The 16,394-nt window shown below is 38.3% G+C and overlaps 1 protein-coding gene across 7 annotated transcripts in view; it reads right to left on the bottom strand.

Annotated features, from left to right (window-relative positions):
• LOC111861906 (NFX1-type zinc finger-containing protein 1) overlaps window positions 1–16,394 on the bottom strand; it is an 80,432-nt gene that overhangs the window by 21,726 nt on the left and 42,312 nt on the right. For all 7 annotated transcript variants that reach the window (XR_002842351.2, XM_023846853.2, XM_033750494.1 and 4 more), the window contains 6 exons: window positions 15,737–15,905; window positions 14,098–14,265; window positions 13,096–13,389; window positions 7,787–7,982; window positions 3,126–3,291; window positions 164–275 (listed from right to left, as the gene is read on the bottom strand). Coding sequence is in view for 6 of the 7 variants with exons in the window: in XM_023846853.2 (XP_023702621.1) it covers window positions 164–275; window positions 3,126–3,291; window positions 7,787–7,982; window positions 13,096–13,389; window positions 14,098–14,265; window positions 15,737–15,905 (1,105 nt within the window). In the remaining variant the exon portion in view is untranslated. The remainder of the gene's footprint in view (window positions 1–163; window positions 276–3,125; window positions 3,292–7,786; window positions 7,983–13,095; window positions 13,390–14,097; window positions 14,266–15,736; window positions 15,906–16,394) is intronic.

Below are 16,394 nucleotides of genomic sequence, written 5' to 3' on the forward strand. Positions count from 1 at the left end.
ACAGCACAGCTACACTTTTCCTTGAACTAAATACCCAACTGCTTAAGTTAATATTGAAAAACTGGCTAATTCAAAATTACATAACTTCAAGCTCATAATATCTACTTCAAGCATTTTAGATTAATGAAGTTCTACTACTGTAAAGCAAAATTAATTATCTCACTTGACACGGTGTGCATGGCTGGCCGCATTTCTTCTGGCACCGGTTATGGTAACATCGTAACATGCACTTCTTATTGCATGGAGGACATGTGACAGCACATGGTGTGTTACAGCTGAAATAGTAAAACACATTTCAAAATGTACCATGATATTCTGGCACAAAAATTAATGAAATTCTATGTAACGCATAAGCAAATTTATCTGAACATGTCACATTCTGTAAGGTCCACTTTACTCATTAAATTAATAGACTAACACTGGACTAGTTGCCAGATTAAGACTGATATTTAGCGGCCTCCGTAGTCTAGGGGTAACGTTCCCACCTCATGACTCAAGGTACGCGGTTCAAACCCTGTGCAGGTCATGGAATTTTTAAGAGCGGAAAAATTCAGGGAAAAAGTCCTCCGGGAGGGACTTTAAGCCGTGGGTCCCATGTCATAGATTTACGGCACATAAAAGATCCTCATGTCTCTAGGAGACTTATGAGCAAAATTAGGCAAAAAGTTTCCCACCCAAGTAGTTTCCAATGCCTCAGGTAGATGGGGAAGTATCAGGTACCACTGCCAGAAGAGGGCTGACCTCGCTGGCAGAGTGGGGCTGATAGCGAGCACCAGTACTTGAAGGGTACGACGACAGTAGAAATTAAAGGGGGATGCACAATGGATTAATAACTAGTCTAATAATAGTAAGACTGATATTTGACTGCAGTACAATTTAATAAAAGTTACAATTACTTGTACTTTAGAAAAGGACCCTCCTGAGATCTATTTATCTGTAGATATCACATCCAGAGATCCAATGTAAGTTCATGTTGATTCAACTGTGAACTGCCAGAGTCAGCCCAAAATTAAACTGGATCAATATTTTGAGAAAGAGAGTCGAACAAAGGACCTGAAAGGGCTCGTAACAAAATAATGAAAGACTTTCTGATATTCACAGTAGTTAAAACAGTACAAGATTCATTTTAAACAGGACCGTCACTATGCTACAAAGTAGAAGGTTGCGGGATCAATTCCTGATGAGGTCATTGTATTTTTTCAATTTACCTAATCCTTCCGGCTGTACTGTGGTCCTGTGGTCTACTCAGCCTCTAACAGAAACGAGTACCAGGAATCTTCCAGGGGGGTAAAGGGCAGCTGACATGTAAGGCTGACAACCTCACCGCCATGTGTGAGGCGACTGTCTAAAATATGTGAGAACCTCGATGTCTCACAAACCTGTGGGACTGCACGGCCTGTTACAGGTACAGCTTTACCTTTTTACCTTCAACTGTAATATACAACTGCTAAAAATGCTGGAATTGTGAAACTGTCCAAATATGGATAAACACACCAGCTATGCCAACTGTGATTTACATTACTAAAATCTTTCAGTTTCCAGGATGTTCAAACATCTAACAGAAGATCTGTCAACAGTATAGTAATGGTAATTACGCAGTTCATAATTATTAAAAAAATTACTACACCGAATTTTAGATTTGTACTTCAAAAACTGGAGGTCGAAAATTATACCTTTAAAAAATATCAAGAACCTAAATTAATTCTTATGAATATTTCAATCACTGTTCACCACACCAAAGTGTTTCTGATCATATTTATAGAACATTTCTTTGTGTAACAATACTTACCTCTCATATAGAGTTCCCTACTTCTTCTACTTTCATTAGTAACTTCTAGTGACTATGACACCAAGAACTCAGAATTCAATCAACTCTGATTTTCCTGACCATTCTCCTTCCCTTTGTGGTCTGTTTCTAGTCGATTTTCTGGTGTGCTGACTGGCCTATATGAACCATCAAGTCAGCTGGGGGGGGGCTGGTCAAAAACACGAGTTTTTATGCACAGCTGGTGGGTACTGCATTCAAAGTTATGCTTGGGTTGTGTATTATGAATGTGCTTCTTGTGCTGACCTCCAGCATGTTGTACAACTGCCCTGCCTAAAGTATTTCACTTGTTACCTTTCATTCCTTGTTACATGTATCTCTTAACTGGCCTCAGCCTTGTCATCGTAGTACCGTTTAAACTGAAACTACACCAAGACCCCCATATTTATGACTATAACCATATGGGCATACTGCTTATGTACATGACCTTATTTGTTGCATCATTTCTTTTTCTCAATTTAATACTCATCCACTGCATCCTTTTCCAGTCATGTTTGCTGTTCTTTGCTGTATTATACCCTTTCATTGGGGAAATCCTACTAGGTAGGTCACAGAAGAGAAGTGATTAGGAATAACTAGTAAATCCTCTACTGTATCTCGCATCCTCTACAACAATTCAAAATACTTCCAAGCATGTAACAGCTGAACTTTATTGTCATGACCTCCATAACTGCATGCATGTTACCCAGATCTATATTTCTGAAACTGCTAAATTATATTAATGATTCTGGTTTTGAGAGAAGTTCAAATGTGCATAACACTTGCCAGATATCATTCACTTCATAAATGCACAGATTACAATCAAGAATTTAATCTAAAAATTTCATGTAAGATTTGAGGCTTTCACGGCGGTGACTATGAAGAAAGCAGTCTTCTGGGCTTTGGCGCCGTGTATATGTGGTGTTAACCGACGTTTCGGAGGAACGTATCGCCCCCATCTTCAGGGTTGAAGAAAAAGTATAGGTAAATCTGCAAGCGAAAACACCGTGAGACACTCTGCGTTACCGTGTCTCGCGGTGTTGTCGCTTGCAGATTTACCTATACTTTTTCTTCAACCCTGAAGATGGGGGCGATACGTTCCTCCGAAACGTCGGTTAACACCACATATACACGGCGCCAAAGCCCAGAAGACTGCTTTCTAAAAATGTCATGTTGCCAACTAATAAATTGATTTCTCTTGTTCTTTTTTAAATGTCAATTGTGGAAGGGGTGGGGAGAGAGAGAATCTTATAATAAGATAAATATGCCAATTTCTTCAATACATTTCTACGCATATAATGTTGAATGGAATAATATTGACCTGTGTCCACAAATCAGTGTCTTGCCACATGCCTTATCACATGGTACATGAATGCGACCTTGCAGACATTTGCTGCACGTTCCAGCACAAACATGCTCACACTTGAGTTCAGCACCACATGGTACACTGCAGTAGGAGAGAAGTTCTTCTGCAGTTGGTGGCACACCTGAAATGTCAGTATGTTTCAGCAACAAGAAATGTAAGAATTTTTTAAACTTTAGGTTCCTGTAGATGACTAAAATTAAATTGGGGGACGGAGGAGCTCGTAACATCTGTCAGTTTGTACAAATTAAATATCTCTACTTTTGCTGCATAAGGTTGGAGCAAAAGGGGACACAAGAAATCTCCCAATTATAGACAATTTTCAATTTTTCAGGGTTCTTTTTTTTTTTTCAGAAATTCTTTAAATATTAATATATAAAAGAGTGCTGACCTCCTTAAACAAACCCAACATGACATGTGAGGCTCACAATGGCTTCAGAAAGAAGAAATCTACCAATACAGCAACACAATTCATAGAGGATATCCAGAAAGCATTTGATAATCTGTTAGTTATGGTCATATTTTTAGATTTAACTAAGGCCTTTGATGTAATAAATCATAAATTAATGCTTGCCAAATTGAAGCTGTGGGGACTTCGCAGGAAAATACACTCATGGATGAATTCATATCTTACTGGCAGAACTCAATTTGTGGAAGTACAGCATTTATATGAAAAGACTGCAAATATAAAGTCGTTTGCTTCATCATGTAAAGAAATAAAATATAGTGTACCTCAGGGTTCTGTTTTGGGACCCCTTCTGTTCTTTTTGTTTATAAACGATTTACCCCAAACTGTTAAAGAAGTTAAGGTGGTGTTATTTGCGGACGACACAAACATATATTAGTCATTGAGAAAAACCTTCCGCCTTCAAAAGAAAAATCAGTAAAAGTTATGAAACAATTAGAAAACTGTTTCCTAACAAATAATCTTATAATAAATACTGAAAAGACTAAGCAATACTATTTCAGGGAAGAGGATCTAGTTTAACTCATGGACCCATTCTGTATTTAAAAAATAAAGAAACAACTTACTCATCATATTTAAAATTTTTAGGTATTTGTATCACAGATAACTTTAGCTGGGCCACATATATACAATATCTTAGCCATAAATTAAACAAAGCTCTTAATTTGATTAAATCCATATGAGACTCAGTAAGTTTACCGGTACTAAGAAATGTTTATTTTACTAAATTTGAATCTATACTGAAATCTGGTATTATTTTTTGTGGGTGAGTAAATAACTGTAAAACAGTCTTTAAAATAAAAAAAAAAAAAGATCTAAGGCTCATTAAAGGAGTGAATAACAGGGTGTCCTGTAGAAGTCTGTTGTTGGGTGAATTTAAGATTTTAACAGTAACTTCTTTTTATATATATGCACTTGGTCATCGACTTATGACCACAAAAAAAAAGATAAATAAATTAATAAAAAATCAGGATGTGCTACTGAGGCACATCAATGCCAGAAGGCCTGAGGACACTGCGAGGCAGCTGTGCGTACAATAACTATGGGAGCATCCAGCAACACAGGCCTCCAACACACGCAGTCATCCTCTCTCTCTCTCTCTCTCTCTCTCACATACACTCCATCGCTTTCAAGCATCTGTTGCCGGTTGTGTATTAATTAAAATTCTACTGAAATACTACCCATAAAATGTCTAGTAAAAGGAAAATTCCTTCATCCACAGATACGCCAGCTAAGAAGTCAAGGAAAACTACTGATTTAGAGTGTAAAATGAAAGTTATCCAGCAGAATGGAGGTGAAAAGAAAGTGAATATGATAGCACGTGACTTGAAGTTATCACATTCCATGGTATCAACGATACTTAAGGACAAAGAAAGAATTAAAGAAGCCGTGTTAGGTCCAGCACCTATTAAATCTAGAATTTTAACCAAACAATGATGGGGGCCCATCCATAAAATAGAGAAATTGTTGTTTATGTGGATGGAATATTTAATACAAAAAAAATACACCCATGAGCCTTCACACAGTGCAAGCGAAGGCTAGAAGTCTGTTTCAGGGTTTAAAATCACGCACCAGAGACGATTACGCAGAAGATTTTCAGGCTAGTACTGAGTAGTTTAAGCATTAAAAAAAAAAAAAAAGATTTGCTTTGCATAATGTACGTGTCACAGGAGAATCAGGAAGTGCAGATGAAGATGGAGCCCAAAAATTCGTTTATAGTTTCTACGCTTTAATCAAAGAAGAAGGTTATCTACCGAACAAATATTCAACGTAGATGAAACCGGCTTGCAATGGAAACGCATGCCTAATCATATGTACATACACCAAGAAGCAAAAAAGATGCCAGGATTCAAAACTTTTAAGGATCGGTTGACTTTGTTGCTTGGTGGGAATGCCGCAGGTTTAAACTGAAGCCTTTTCTCATTTATCATTCAGAAAACCCTCAGCATTTAAGCACATCAACAAGCACACACTTCCCGTTTACTACCATTGAAACCCTAAAGCTTGGATGACTCAGGCGCTGTTCGAAGACTGGTTCATGAACTGCTTCATTCCCCGGATTTGTGAATATTGAGGAGAGAGGTATCCCTTTCAAGATTTTATTGGTTATGCACAATGCCCCTGGCCATCCTCTCATCTGGACAACCTTTGTCAAGATTTTACAGTGGTTTTTATGCCACCTAACACAACCGCTCTCATTCAACCCATGGATCAGGGTGCTATTTCAGCATTCAAGGCTCACTACCTCAGAACGACATTCGCACAAGCCATCGAAGTGATAGATTCTGATGCTGATTTATCTTTGCGAGACTTTTGGAAGCAGTACAACATTCTTCAATGTATCAAGAATACTTCGACCACATGGGTATGTGTAACCAAAAATTGTATGTCTGGAATTTGGAAAATGTGTCTAAAATGTTATGCGAATACATTTGAAGGATTTGAAAAAGGAGAGAAACTGCAAGTGATTATAGAAAAAATAGTTAAACTTGCAAAAAATCTTAAATTAGAATGTGAACTGGAAGATGTAGAGGAGTTGCTAGATTGTGAGACAAAAGAACTTTCGGATGAAGAGTTGATTGAATTGGAAGCACAGTGTGTGGCAGAAGAAAAAGCGAGATAGGAAGAGGAGAAAGAAAAAGAGCCATATGGAACCTCTTACATATTTCTACTGCAAAAACTCACCTTCAGTCAACATTGGACAATGAAACATATTTCACACATTTCTGGCATTACCTAAAAAAAGGATATTATAAACACAAAAGTTTAAGAAACTCTTGGAGAACACACTGATCAATCAGGAATGTTACATTCCTGATTACATTACATTACATTACTGATTTTGAATAACTAATCTAATGCCATGCAGCTAAGACCTTCAGAGGCCAACACCTGCTCTGCTACTCAAGATTATGGAACCCAAAGGTACATTACCCTCTCACAAAGCTGCTACTGCTACCCTTAGCCAAATGAATCGAGATCATAACATCTCATCCTATTTCTATAAAACTCATTTTAATCCTTAACTGCTGGGGTATTTAAATGATTAAAGGGTGCAGCTGGCCAGAGTTTAAATGCCCATTGCTGTACAACATTTAAAAACTGTAAGCATGTTACTAAAAATGCTGTGAGTAATACAATTATTATGATAAACAGATTAATTAATTTTGTTTTTAAGAACAAAGCTTACAATGTCACACAGTATAATGTCAAGTTTTAAACTTATCAGACAAAAAAGATACACTCCCTTTTTTTTTTTTTGATACTTACTGAAAAAATAAGAGACCCGCTTCTTCACAAAGTAGTTCTGCATTATAAAATCATTCATGACTGTTAACAAATGAGCCACACTTCCGCCTCATGGATGCCATAAAACACCAGCTGCCCATATACCAAATGAGAGCTAAGTCTGTCCACATATAAGGTTCACATCTTTGTCAAACTCTTTCGGTATTCAACTCTACTGACAAACCCACCCTTTTAGAGAACATATTTTATTTTCTATACAGCCAAATCATTGTTTTACAGCTGTATTTTTCCACAGTATGGTCACAGCCAAACACTTGCATCACAGCTGGTAGCAGCTGCAGACTGCCCTCCTTGTACTGGGCTCATAGTGAATAGGAGAGGAATTTCATACAGTCTCACTTCAATTAGACAATGGCTACAAAACGTCCTTTGGAAGATGAAGCTCAGTCCACATGATCACATGATATGGGGGGGGGGGTCCTTTAATGAATACCACACCAAAGCATGAATCAGTTAGATGGCACAGGAGTGATGGTTTTACATACACAAAGCAGAAAACAAGAAACGATACGTACACTGAATTTTACTGTATTTAAATAGCTGCTGTTTACGATTATGCGAACACATCTACTAGTGGAGTTTAAAAACATGATTCCATGCACTGAGGTAAATTCAAGCATACCTTTAAATACATGAAAATTGGTAGCAGGGAGCATAAAGGTCATTATCATTCTCCTAATTACATTGTGAATAGCTTGAAAAATATAGTGATTAAAAATTCCCTTGCTTTAAAATGTCTGAGAGGAAGAACTGTCAAATTATCTGAGACAAATATTTCCCATTCCACCATTTCTGTGACATGACAAGATTCTGCATCTATTAGGATTATGATGACCCACACTACCTGATGTAAGTTTGTAACATGGTACTTTAACCTCATGACCACATGCTGCTTTCTTGCTACTTTTAACCATCTCCATGCACTGTTTGGTACAAGTCTGACCACATTCTGAAGTGCAGTTATGCCCACATTTTAGTAGCCTTTCGCATGCATGTCGGCACATGTCTGGGGTTGGTGTGTCACAGCACTTCAGTTTTATCTATGACAAAAGGAAGAAAATAATGTGAAAGAAAAGAATATGAAAAAAAAAAAGCATGCATGTATAAGCGAGGGAGCATGTATGCACACAGAGGTAGAGAATGATAAATTTCCTTTAACACTGGCTCTGGTCACATGTTACTTACTGTTAATTTACTTTATACCACTTTCAGTCTCTGTTAGCTATGCAGTTATTAGAGTAGGGTCATAACGTGCATTCTGTACAGCAAACAAGTATATTTTTTGCAGACATGCATACATACAGCATACTAAGATAGCTAAGTCAGTACAGTGACTAGATTATGAGCTGGATGACTGGAATTTGTATCCCAGCATGAAAAATGTTCCATGTGAATGTACGGCACTAACACAATCTACTCATCCATTTCACATGTATCGTTTGTCCCAAAAATCTCTTGGGTGCAGGGGAGGGGGCTTCTCCATTAGCTAAGGGTAAACAGTGAAATGGACAGACAGTGTGTGTTCAGTGCTGCACATTCACATGGAACATCGAAAATCTTAAACATCAACTAAGACTACAAATGTTAACAAACAACAATCTATAAAGATTTGAGGCTTTCACGGCGGTGACTATGAAGAAAGCAGTCTTCTGGGATTTGGCACCGTGTATATGTGGTGTTAACCGACGTTTCGGAGGAACGTATCGCCTCCATCTTCAGGGTAGAACCGTGCTTTTACCGGTTCTCACGGTCTCTTCAATCTGCAGATTTCTTATATTTTTTCTTCTACCCTGAAGATGGAGGCGATACGTTCCTCCGAAACGTCAGTTAACACCACATATACATGGTGCCAAATCCCAGAAGACTGCTTTCTTCAACAATCTATAAGCTAGCCTACTATAGTACATTATATAGTATATACAGTATACAACATACCAGTGGATCCATTTGGCTTACAAAGAATAAATATTACCTACTTTGTATATGTACACCTACAGATCTCTTTTTTGAATATATGGCTCCACAAATGATACATCTTCTGTAATTCTAGTTCATGTACTTCCTTTGTGGGATATTCACAAAAATGCAATCTGGTATTCTGAAGAAGCTAAGAATACTGACTAGAAAGGAAACAGTTTGCCATATAATACAGTTCTGAGAGGAAACAGTCAGTAGGCTGAAATCCTGAGGCTCCAACTATGCAGCACAGATTTTGAGATTCCTCTGATGTACAAAGGTGTCAGAATTCCACATGGCCTTATCAGTGAAGGAAAGAGGTAATCAGGATTGAAACTGATGTAATTTCATAATTTCTTCAGAGCGTCCAAGTTGTAACATACTTCTCATTCAGCTTCCAATTCAGAAGCGATTCTAGCCAAGTGGAAGCAGTCAGAAAGCCACAATGACCTTTCAGTACCTTCAGTGCCAGCCTGCGATTAGAGGATACGAGAGAGAAAAGACACCCGAAAAACTTCCCATTCCTGGGAAGTAACATAATATACATGTACAAGTTACTAAGTCACCCTTAGCAGCCTCCGTAGTCTAGAGGTAACGTTCCCACCTCATGACTCGTAGTACGCAGGTTCAAATACCCGGCGGAGGTCGTCAAATTTTTAAGGGCGGAAAAATTCAGGGAACAAGTCCTCCGGGAGGGACTTTAAGCCATGGGTCCCGTGTCGTAGCTTTACGGCACGTAAAAGAAACTCATATCTCCAAAGGAGGTCACTGAGCCAAATTAATGGACGTTTCCGCCCAACAGCAGTCTCTAATACCTCTGGTAGATGGGGGAAGCATTATAGATACCTCTCAGCTAGTAGAGCCGGTCTCGCTGGCTGGGCGGGACTGATGGTAAGCACCAGTACCGGTAGGATATAGAGACTGGTAGAAATCATAGAGGGAAGCACAATGGACCAATACAGGTCTAAGTGCATGGGGAAAACCCACCCTCTCCAATAACTAACTAACTACTAAGTCACCCTTGGGAACCTTCACTTCCAAGTTTTTTGTAAACATGCACACACATGAATTGGAAGATGTGTAACTATGGAGATAGAAAGATTTCATATTACTAGTGCTGAAATTTATAATTCAGCAGGATTTATGATCAATTTTAAAATAACCCTAGAAGAAAAACAGCCTATTCTCTCTGCAATATCTGGCACATCAATGACAAAAGTGTTGCCTAATAGTTATACCTATTATTTCTCTCTCTTATCATATTCGCAGCTGGTCACTTTCTGGTCAATTGAGCTTTGTAGACCATTCAGTGCCAGATATCACAGCTCTTACCGTAACACTTCATATCCAGAAGTAAATACCAATGCTATATAGATAATCATGATAATCATAAAAATGGATCCAGCAAACCTGCGACACACTGTTACAGCTGTACCGCCAATGCAATTCGAGCATATTAGAGAGATAATAGTGGTTCAATTGGTATTTCATAAACAACAGAACACTAACTCAATGAGCTCAGCCCTTCTTGAGAAGATGCCAATTGTGCAGCCACTCAAGAACTTCCCAGCATTTTATGGAAGCCCAACATTCATTACCATATTCACAAGAGCCCTCCACTGGTCCCTATGCTGAGCCAGACCCATCCGGCCCATACCATCCGATCCTACCTCTCTACGATCCATTTCAATATTGTCCATCCACCTACATCTTGGCATTCCTTGTGGCCTCTTTCCCTCTAGCCTTCCCATCAATATTCTCTATGCATTCCTCTTTGCCCCCATTCGTGCTACATGCCATGCCCATCTCATCTTCCTTGACTTGATCATTCTAATTATACCTGGTGAAGACTACAAGTTGTGAAGCGCCTCACTATGTAGTTTTCTCCAGCCTCCCATCACTTTATCTCTCTTCAGTCCAAATTTTCTCCTCAACACCCTCAGCCTGTATTCCTTCTTTAATGTCAAAGACCAACTTTTGCACCCATACAGAACCACAGGCAAAATTATTGTTTCATATATTCTAATTTTATGTTTTTAGACAGCAGATGAGAAGACAAAAGGTTCTGGACTGAATGGTAGCAAGCATTACCAGAGTTCAATGTCCTCTTAATTTCCTCCTGTATCGGGTTCTGATTTGTTAGTCGTTTGCAAATTTCTGAGCTGTGCCACATTTTCAGAACTTCTGTTAGCTATCTTCATGTCACGATTTCGCCATGAATTCTGGTGATGAAACAGTAACACATACTTATTTTTCTGTGTTTACTTCTAGATTACCCTCCTTACTAGCATTAATTAAAGTTCGTGTGTTTTTCTCTTTATGGTATCTATATTATCACTCATCACATCAACAACATAGACCAAAAGCTGATGTGTCCCATTTAATTTCAGTCCTACCTGGATTTCGTGGACCTTCTTAATGGCATATTCTAAAGCAAGGCTGAACTCAGTGACAATAAAGCATCTCCCTGTTAGAAAACATATCTTCTTCTTCTTCTTCTGCAGGCACAAAAGTTCATAACAAACCTTGGCATCTTTTACAAATGCTTATCATCGGTCCCAATCCTGCGACTTTAGTCTCTTATTTGTAACACACATTGTCTTCTAATTTTCTTCAACTGAATCTCTCTCACTGAAGGCTACTTTATTTTCTGAAATGTGTCTCTAATTATTCATGTCTTCTGATAAAGTGGCAGCCCATGATTCCCAATTTGGACTGCAATTTTAATAACGTGTGTATATGCAATTTGTACCATTCTGTTAATCCAGAGTAGCACTATTATAAACACTATGGTAAAGGACATAGGGAAGATAATACATTCTTTATAAACTGCTGCAAAATATATATATGATGGGAAGTCATAATGTTTTAATTAGCACCATGAGAAAATTATAATTCCAAAATATTGTTCTATTTAGGGCTTGCCGAACAGTCAAATTTTCCCATGGCAAGTGGACAGAGGGAGCCACCAGAAGGAGCAGAAGCAAAATGGTGAAATCTGTTGAGAAAGTGAAGGCTCATGCTGTGATACGGTTCCTGCATTTGCAAGGGAAGTCTGCCAGGGAGCTCCACGACCAGATGACCGCTGTGCATCAGGAAGGTGTACCATCATATGACACAGTGGTCAGGTGGAAGAGGCACTTTCATTGTGGACAAACCTCGAAGATGAACCCTGAAGCGGAAGACCATCTCTCGCTGAGGAACGAGGAATTGTGGCATAGGTGGAATCTTTTTTCCTATCCGAAAGGCACATAACTATTGAAGCTATTGTTCATGAGGTCTGCATTAGCCATGGGCTAGTTCTCAGCACCATCCATGATGAGTTACATATGACAAGGATCACTGCATGTTGGGTGCCATGATTATTTACACCAGTTCAAAAACAGCAACGGATGGAAGTGGCAAAGAAATTTTGCAGTTCTGTAAGGATGAAAAGATGGAATTTTTCAACTGCCTGATCATGATGGATGAATGTTGGGTCTATCATTATGACCCTGAAGCAAAATAAATGAGCAATCAGTGGAAACATGCAAACTTGCTGCCACCAAAGAAGGCCAAATCCCAGCTGTTGTCAGGAAAGGTGATGTTGGCGTGTTCTGGGATCGTTAGGGTGTCATTAGGGTGTCATCATGACCGACTACACACAAAAGGGTGTCACCATCACTGGCGAGCACTATCGGAACCTTCTGAGAAAATTATGGGAAGAAATCAAGAAAAGCGACGCGGAATGCTGGGAAAAGGTGTGCGACTTCTTCACTACAATGCACAGGCTCACGATACGATGACACTTGCTGCCAGTTTGGAATATGAAATTCTCCCCTATCCACCATATTTACCAGACCTGGCACCGAGCAACTTCTTCCTCTTTCCACGGCTAAAGAAGCCACTTCGTGGTAAGCGATTCCAAGACGACGATGTCATCTCTGCAGTGCAGACTTCCTAAGCAGTCAAAATGAGACCTTCTATTATCAAGGTATCCAGCAGCTAATGCATCATTGGGGAAAATGTATGGCCTTGCAGGGGGCATATGTAGAGAACGACTAACTCACATACAATTTCTTGCACCTGTGTGTCTGTTTCTTATTGGTGATAATTAAAATTTTATGACTTCCCATGTACTTATATCTGGAAGCACAGTGGTAGAAGTAAAAAATCTTAAGAACATATTTCTAACAGTTTCTATCTAAATGGACTTACCTCATGCTGACATATAGGAAACTTCTTTGTAACAAGCTTTGCACAGCCACCACATATGGCAGAACAGATTCTGCGGCAAGGATGTCCACAGACCATTATTCTTTCACATTTTTTTCCGCACAAAAATGTTATTGGGTCTTGGCTACAGGGCATCTCAACTTTGTGTCCACAAGCTGACAATTCCTTCTTCACCTTCATTAAACATGTGCCGCATTCTTCATAGCACATTTTTGTGCATGCATGGTTCTTGCTACAGCCTGCATTTGTACGTGGACATGGCTGATAACACTTATACTGTAAATAAAAGCGACAACAGTGATAATTCAATCAAGGATGAGTGAGGCATGCCCCGGCNTTGCTGTTGCGTAACTTGGAAACCGACTGTTTATCAACAGTCTGTCTTCGCAATAACTCATTCCACATCCCGTTGCCCAACAACGGTTTGACATGTCACAATATTATGAAAGTGAGGAAAGAAACACAGCATACTAAATGCAGAATGGAGACGAAAGAATAAAATTAAATTGATTTCTTAACCTACAGAGTAACATGTTCATGATCACTGGGGTTCGTGTTCCTGTTCACAACAGGTGATTGTACAGTAGTAGTATTACAGAACTCATTTACTAACATCATCCTACAAGATACTTCCTAAGTGGTGACACTCTTCCAGTATGTTCTATCAACAGGAGATGTAGTTGCAATCATAGTACGACTTATCTAATGGCATCTGCTACTTACAGGACTTGAAATCCAAAGTGATTAAAGGTACAGTTCACAGCTAATATTCAAACCCACATGCTCAGAAATGATTAACTTCCTGAATAATCAACTGCTTAACAAAATGCAAAGAACATGGATAACACTTTCTTCGAACAAACATGCACACAAGCATACACCAATGACTCACTCACTCACTCACTCACTCACTCTCTTTCCCTGAAGCTGGACCTCTCATTCCCTCTTATGAAAGATGTAGTTTTACTGAACTATAATTCTTACATCCAAATGATCTGGATCATCTTCAACATGGCATTTACGTCTGCATGTGTGTCCACAGTCATCAAGTCTGGCAGAACACTGAATCTTGCAAATTGATTCTGCTGGATCTTTGAAACATGGAAGTGATATCTTATGTTTGCAAGCTGGCAATTCCTTTTCAACTAGAACCTGCAAAATACATCAGTAACAGAATTTATAAAAATAATGGAACACAAAATTCTTGATCATGTTACACAGGTGTAATTCATATGTAAGCCATTTATCTTGGTCTGCAGCCAAAGTTTATGTGATGAGTATATTATAGAGGTTCATAACATAAGAGAATTTATTTATATGTTCATAAATTAACCGTTAATTCAGAGCTCATAGGTTACATTTGTCTACATGAACATAGCTGGAATTCTTTATAATGAACAATATGCAGAAGAATTTATCAGAGAATTGTAGATTTATTCTTCTAGCACCTGCCAGCCCTATCTCAGATTTAAAAACTAACATATTTTCGGGCAAGAAGGCATCTAAGTCATTTCCGGTACTACCAATTGTTAGCAATAGACTGAAGTTTAAACCGATAAAGAAAAGGTTGAAATACATGTATCCTACACGACTTCCGCAGGAGATTCAATGTTAACCTCCAAATTTATATCAAATAATCAGTCAGCTATCAGTAATTCATTCTGACCTTCCCACATGAGGCCTGCTCAAAAATTATTAAGACTAACCTGGGAAAATTAACACATCATCATTACAGAATTGAATTCAGCACCTCTCACTAAAACCTGTTCCATTGTGTTTCCACATCAAATCTTTTGGCTTTTAGTCCATTACCATGCAGTACCAAGCACTGCACAATACTTAGTTGCTATTGGCTGCTATGGAGTGCCACCCACTGCATATGATTGTTCATGCTTTGTACTTCATCTCATGAGTAGTATTTGAACCACATTAACACTGTTTGAACCTAATTCGAGATAAAGGCTTTTGTTTGGTGTATCTACTAGATTTATAGATTTTTCTTGGTTATATTGATTGTAAACCAGCTGTCTGTACACATTCCACCAGCTACTAAACGTTTATCAAATTCAAATACTGAAGGCATTTCCAGTGAATGTTACACTGTAAGTTTGATTCTCATGCTGAAGAATACTTCAGCATGCTTCACTGAAAACTCCTGCCATGCTGTGTTTGAAGCTGGGATTTAAATCTTCCCACAATTCAGGGTTAAAGTATTTTGTAATTTATTTAACAATGCTGTCAGTATTTCAAAACTATAACTGTCAAATGATTATATAGTAAATAATGAATCAGAAAAGATGTGGAATTCAGTCTTTATTAGTTTTTATTGTGTTTTGTATGAGTCAAATAAAGGAAGTATAACAGTTACTACACAACACATGATATTACTAGAGAAGTGTATTTTAGCACACAGAGAAGTCCAAACAAGGCATAAAAGGCTCTGTGGTTCATTTTATATTAGATATTTAAAACCCTATGTTAAGTATACCCTGAGCTTGTTTCCTACAAACCACCACCAAATTCTTTGCAACTACACCCATCATTAAGCATCTAGAAAATATTAGTATATTACATTCCATCTCAAAGGAGAAAACATAAGGTTAATGTAATGATGTTTCAGTACCTGACACTTATATTCCTCATAGTCAATATGGCACTCGAGCTCTATTTCATGCCCGCAAGGTAGACATCTCAGCACTGGTGTCATGCATGGGCCACATTCTTCAAAACACAGTTTTTTACACTTGTGTCCCAGAACACACAACTCTCTGTCACACGGCTGTGCACGGCACCTGAAATTAAACACATGTCACTACTGCAGAATTTGAGGTTTTCGTGGTGACAGAGATTCATATTGTGGTCTTTTGGATTGTCACAATGTTGCAATTTGGTAAGTGGGGTACCCAGCTTCAGAGTACAATACAGTGTCAAAACTCAGATGATCACAATATCGGTATGACTTTATGTACAGAATTACTGAATTCTGTAAACATTTTTCCAATCAAACAAAGAATAAATGGCCTAATGTACCAAGAAAGTTCAGCTCCCAAACTCCCAAACTGTGAAAACTTTTCAATCAAAATGGTCATAATGAATACATGTAGAAGAATTCACTAAAGTAAAGTATATAAACACTCCCATATCAAATGTATTGCAAAAACTGACTTGTTTTACAGATTTATAACTCTGAATGCATGATGGGTAATCATATTCCCTGATCAGGTTACCTGACAATATGGTAAATCTACCTAGCGATGAGCCTTTTAAAATTATGTACTCCA

Source organism: Cryptotermes secundus, unplaced genomic scaffold (genome assembly GCF_002891405.2).
Source record: "Cryptotermes secundus unplaced genomic scaffold, Csec_1.0 scaffold39, whole genome shotgun sequence".
Classification (NCBI taxonomy): domain Eukaryota; kingdom Metazoa; phylum Arthropoda; class Insecta; order Blattodea; family Kalotermitidae; genus Cryptotermes; species Cryptotermes secundus.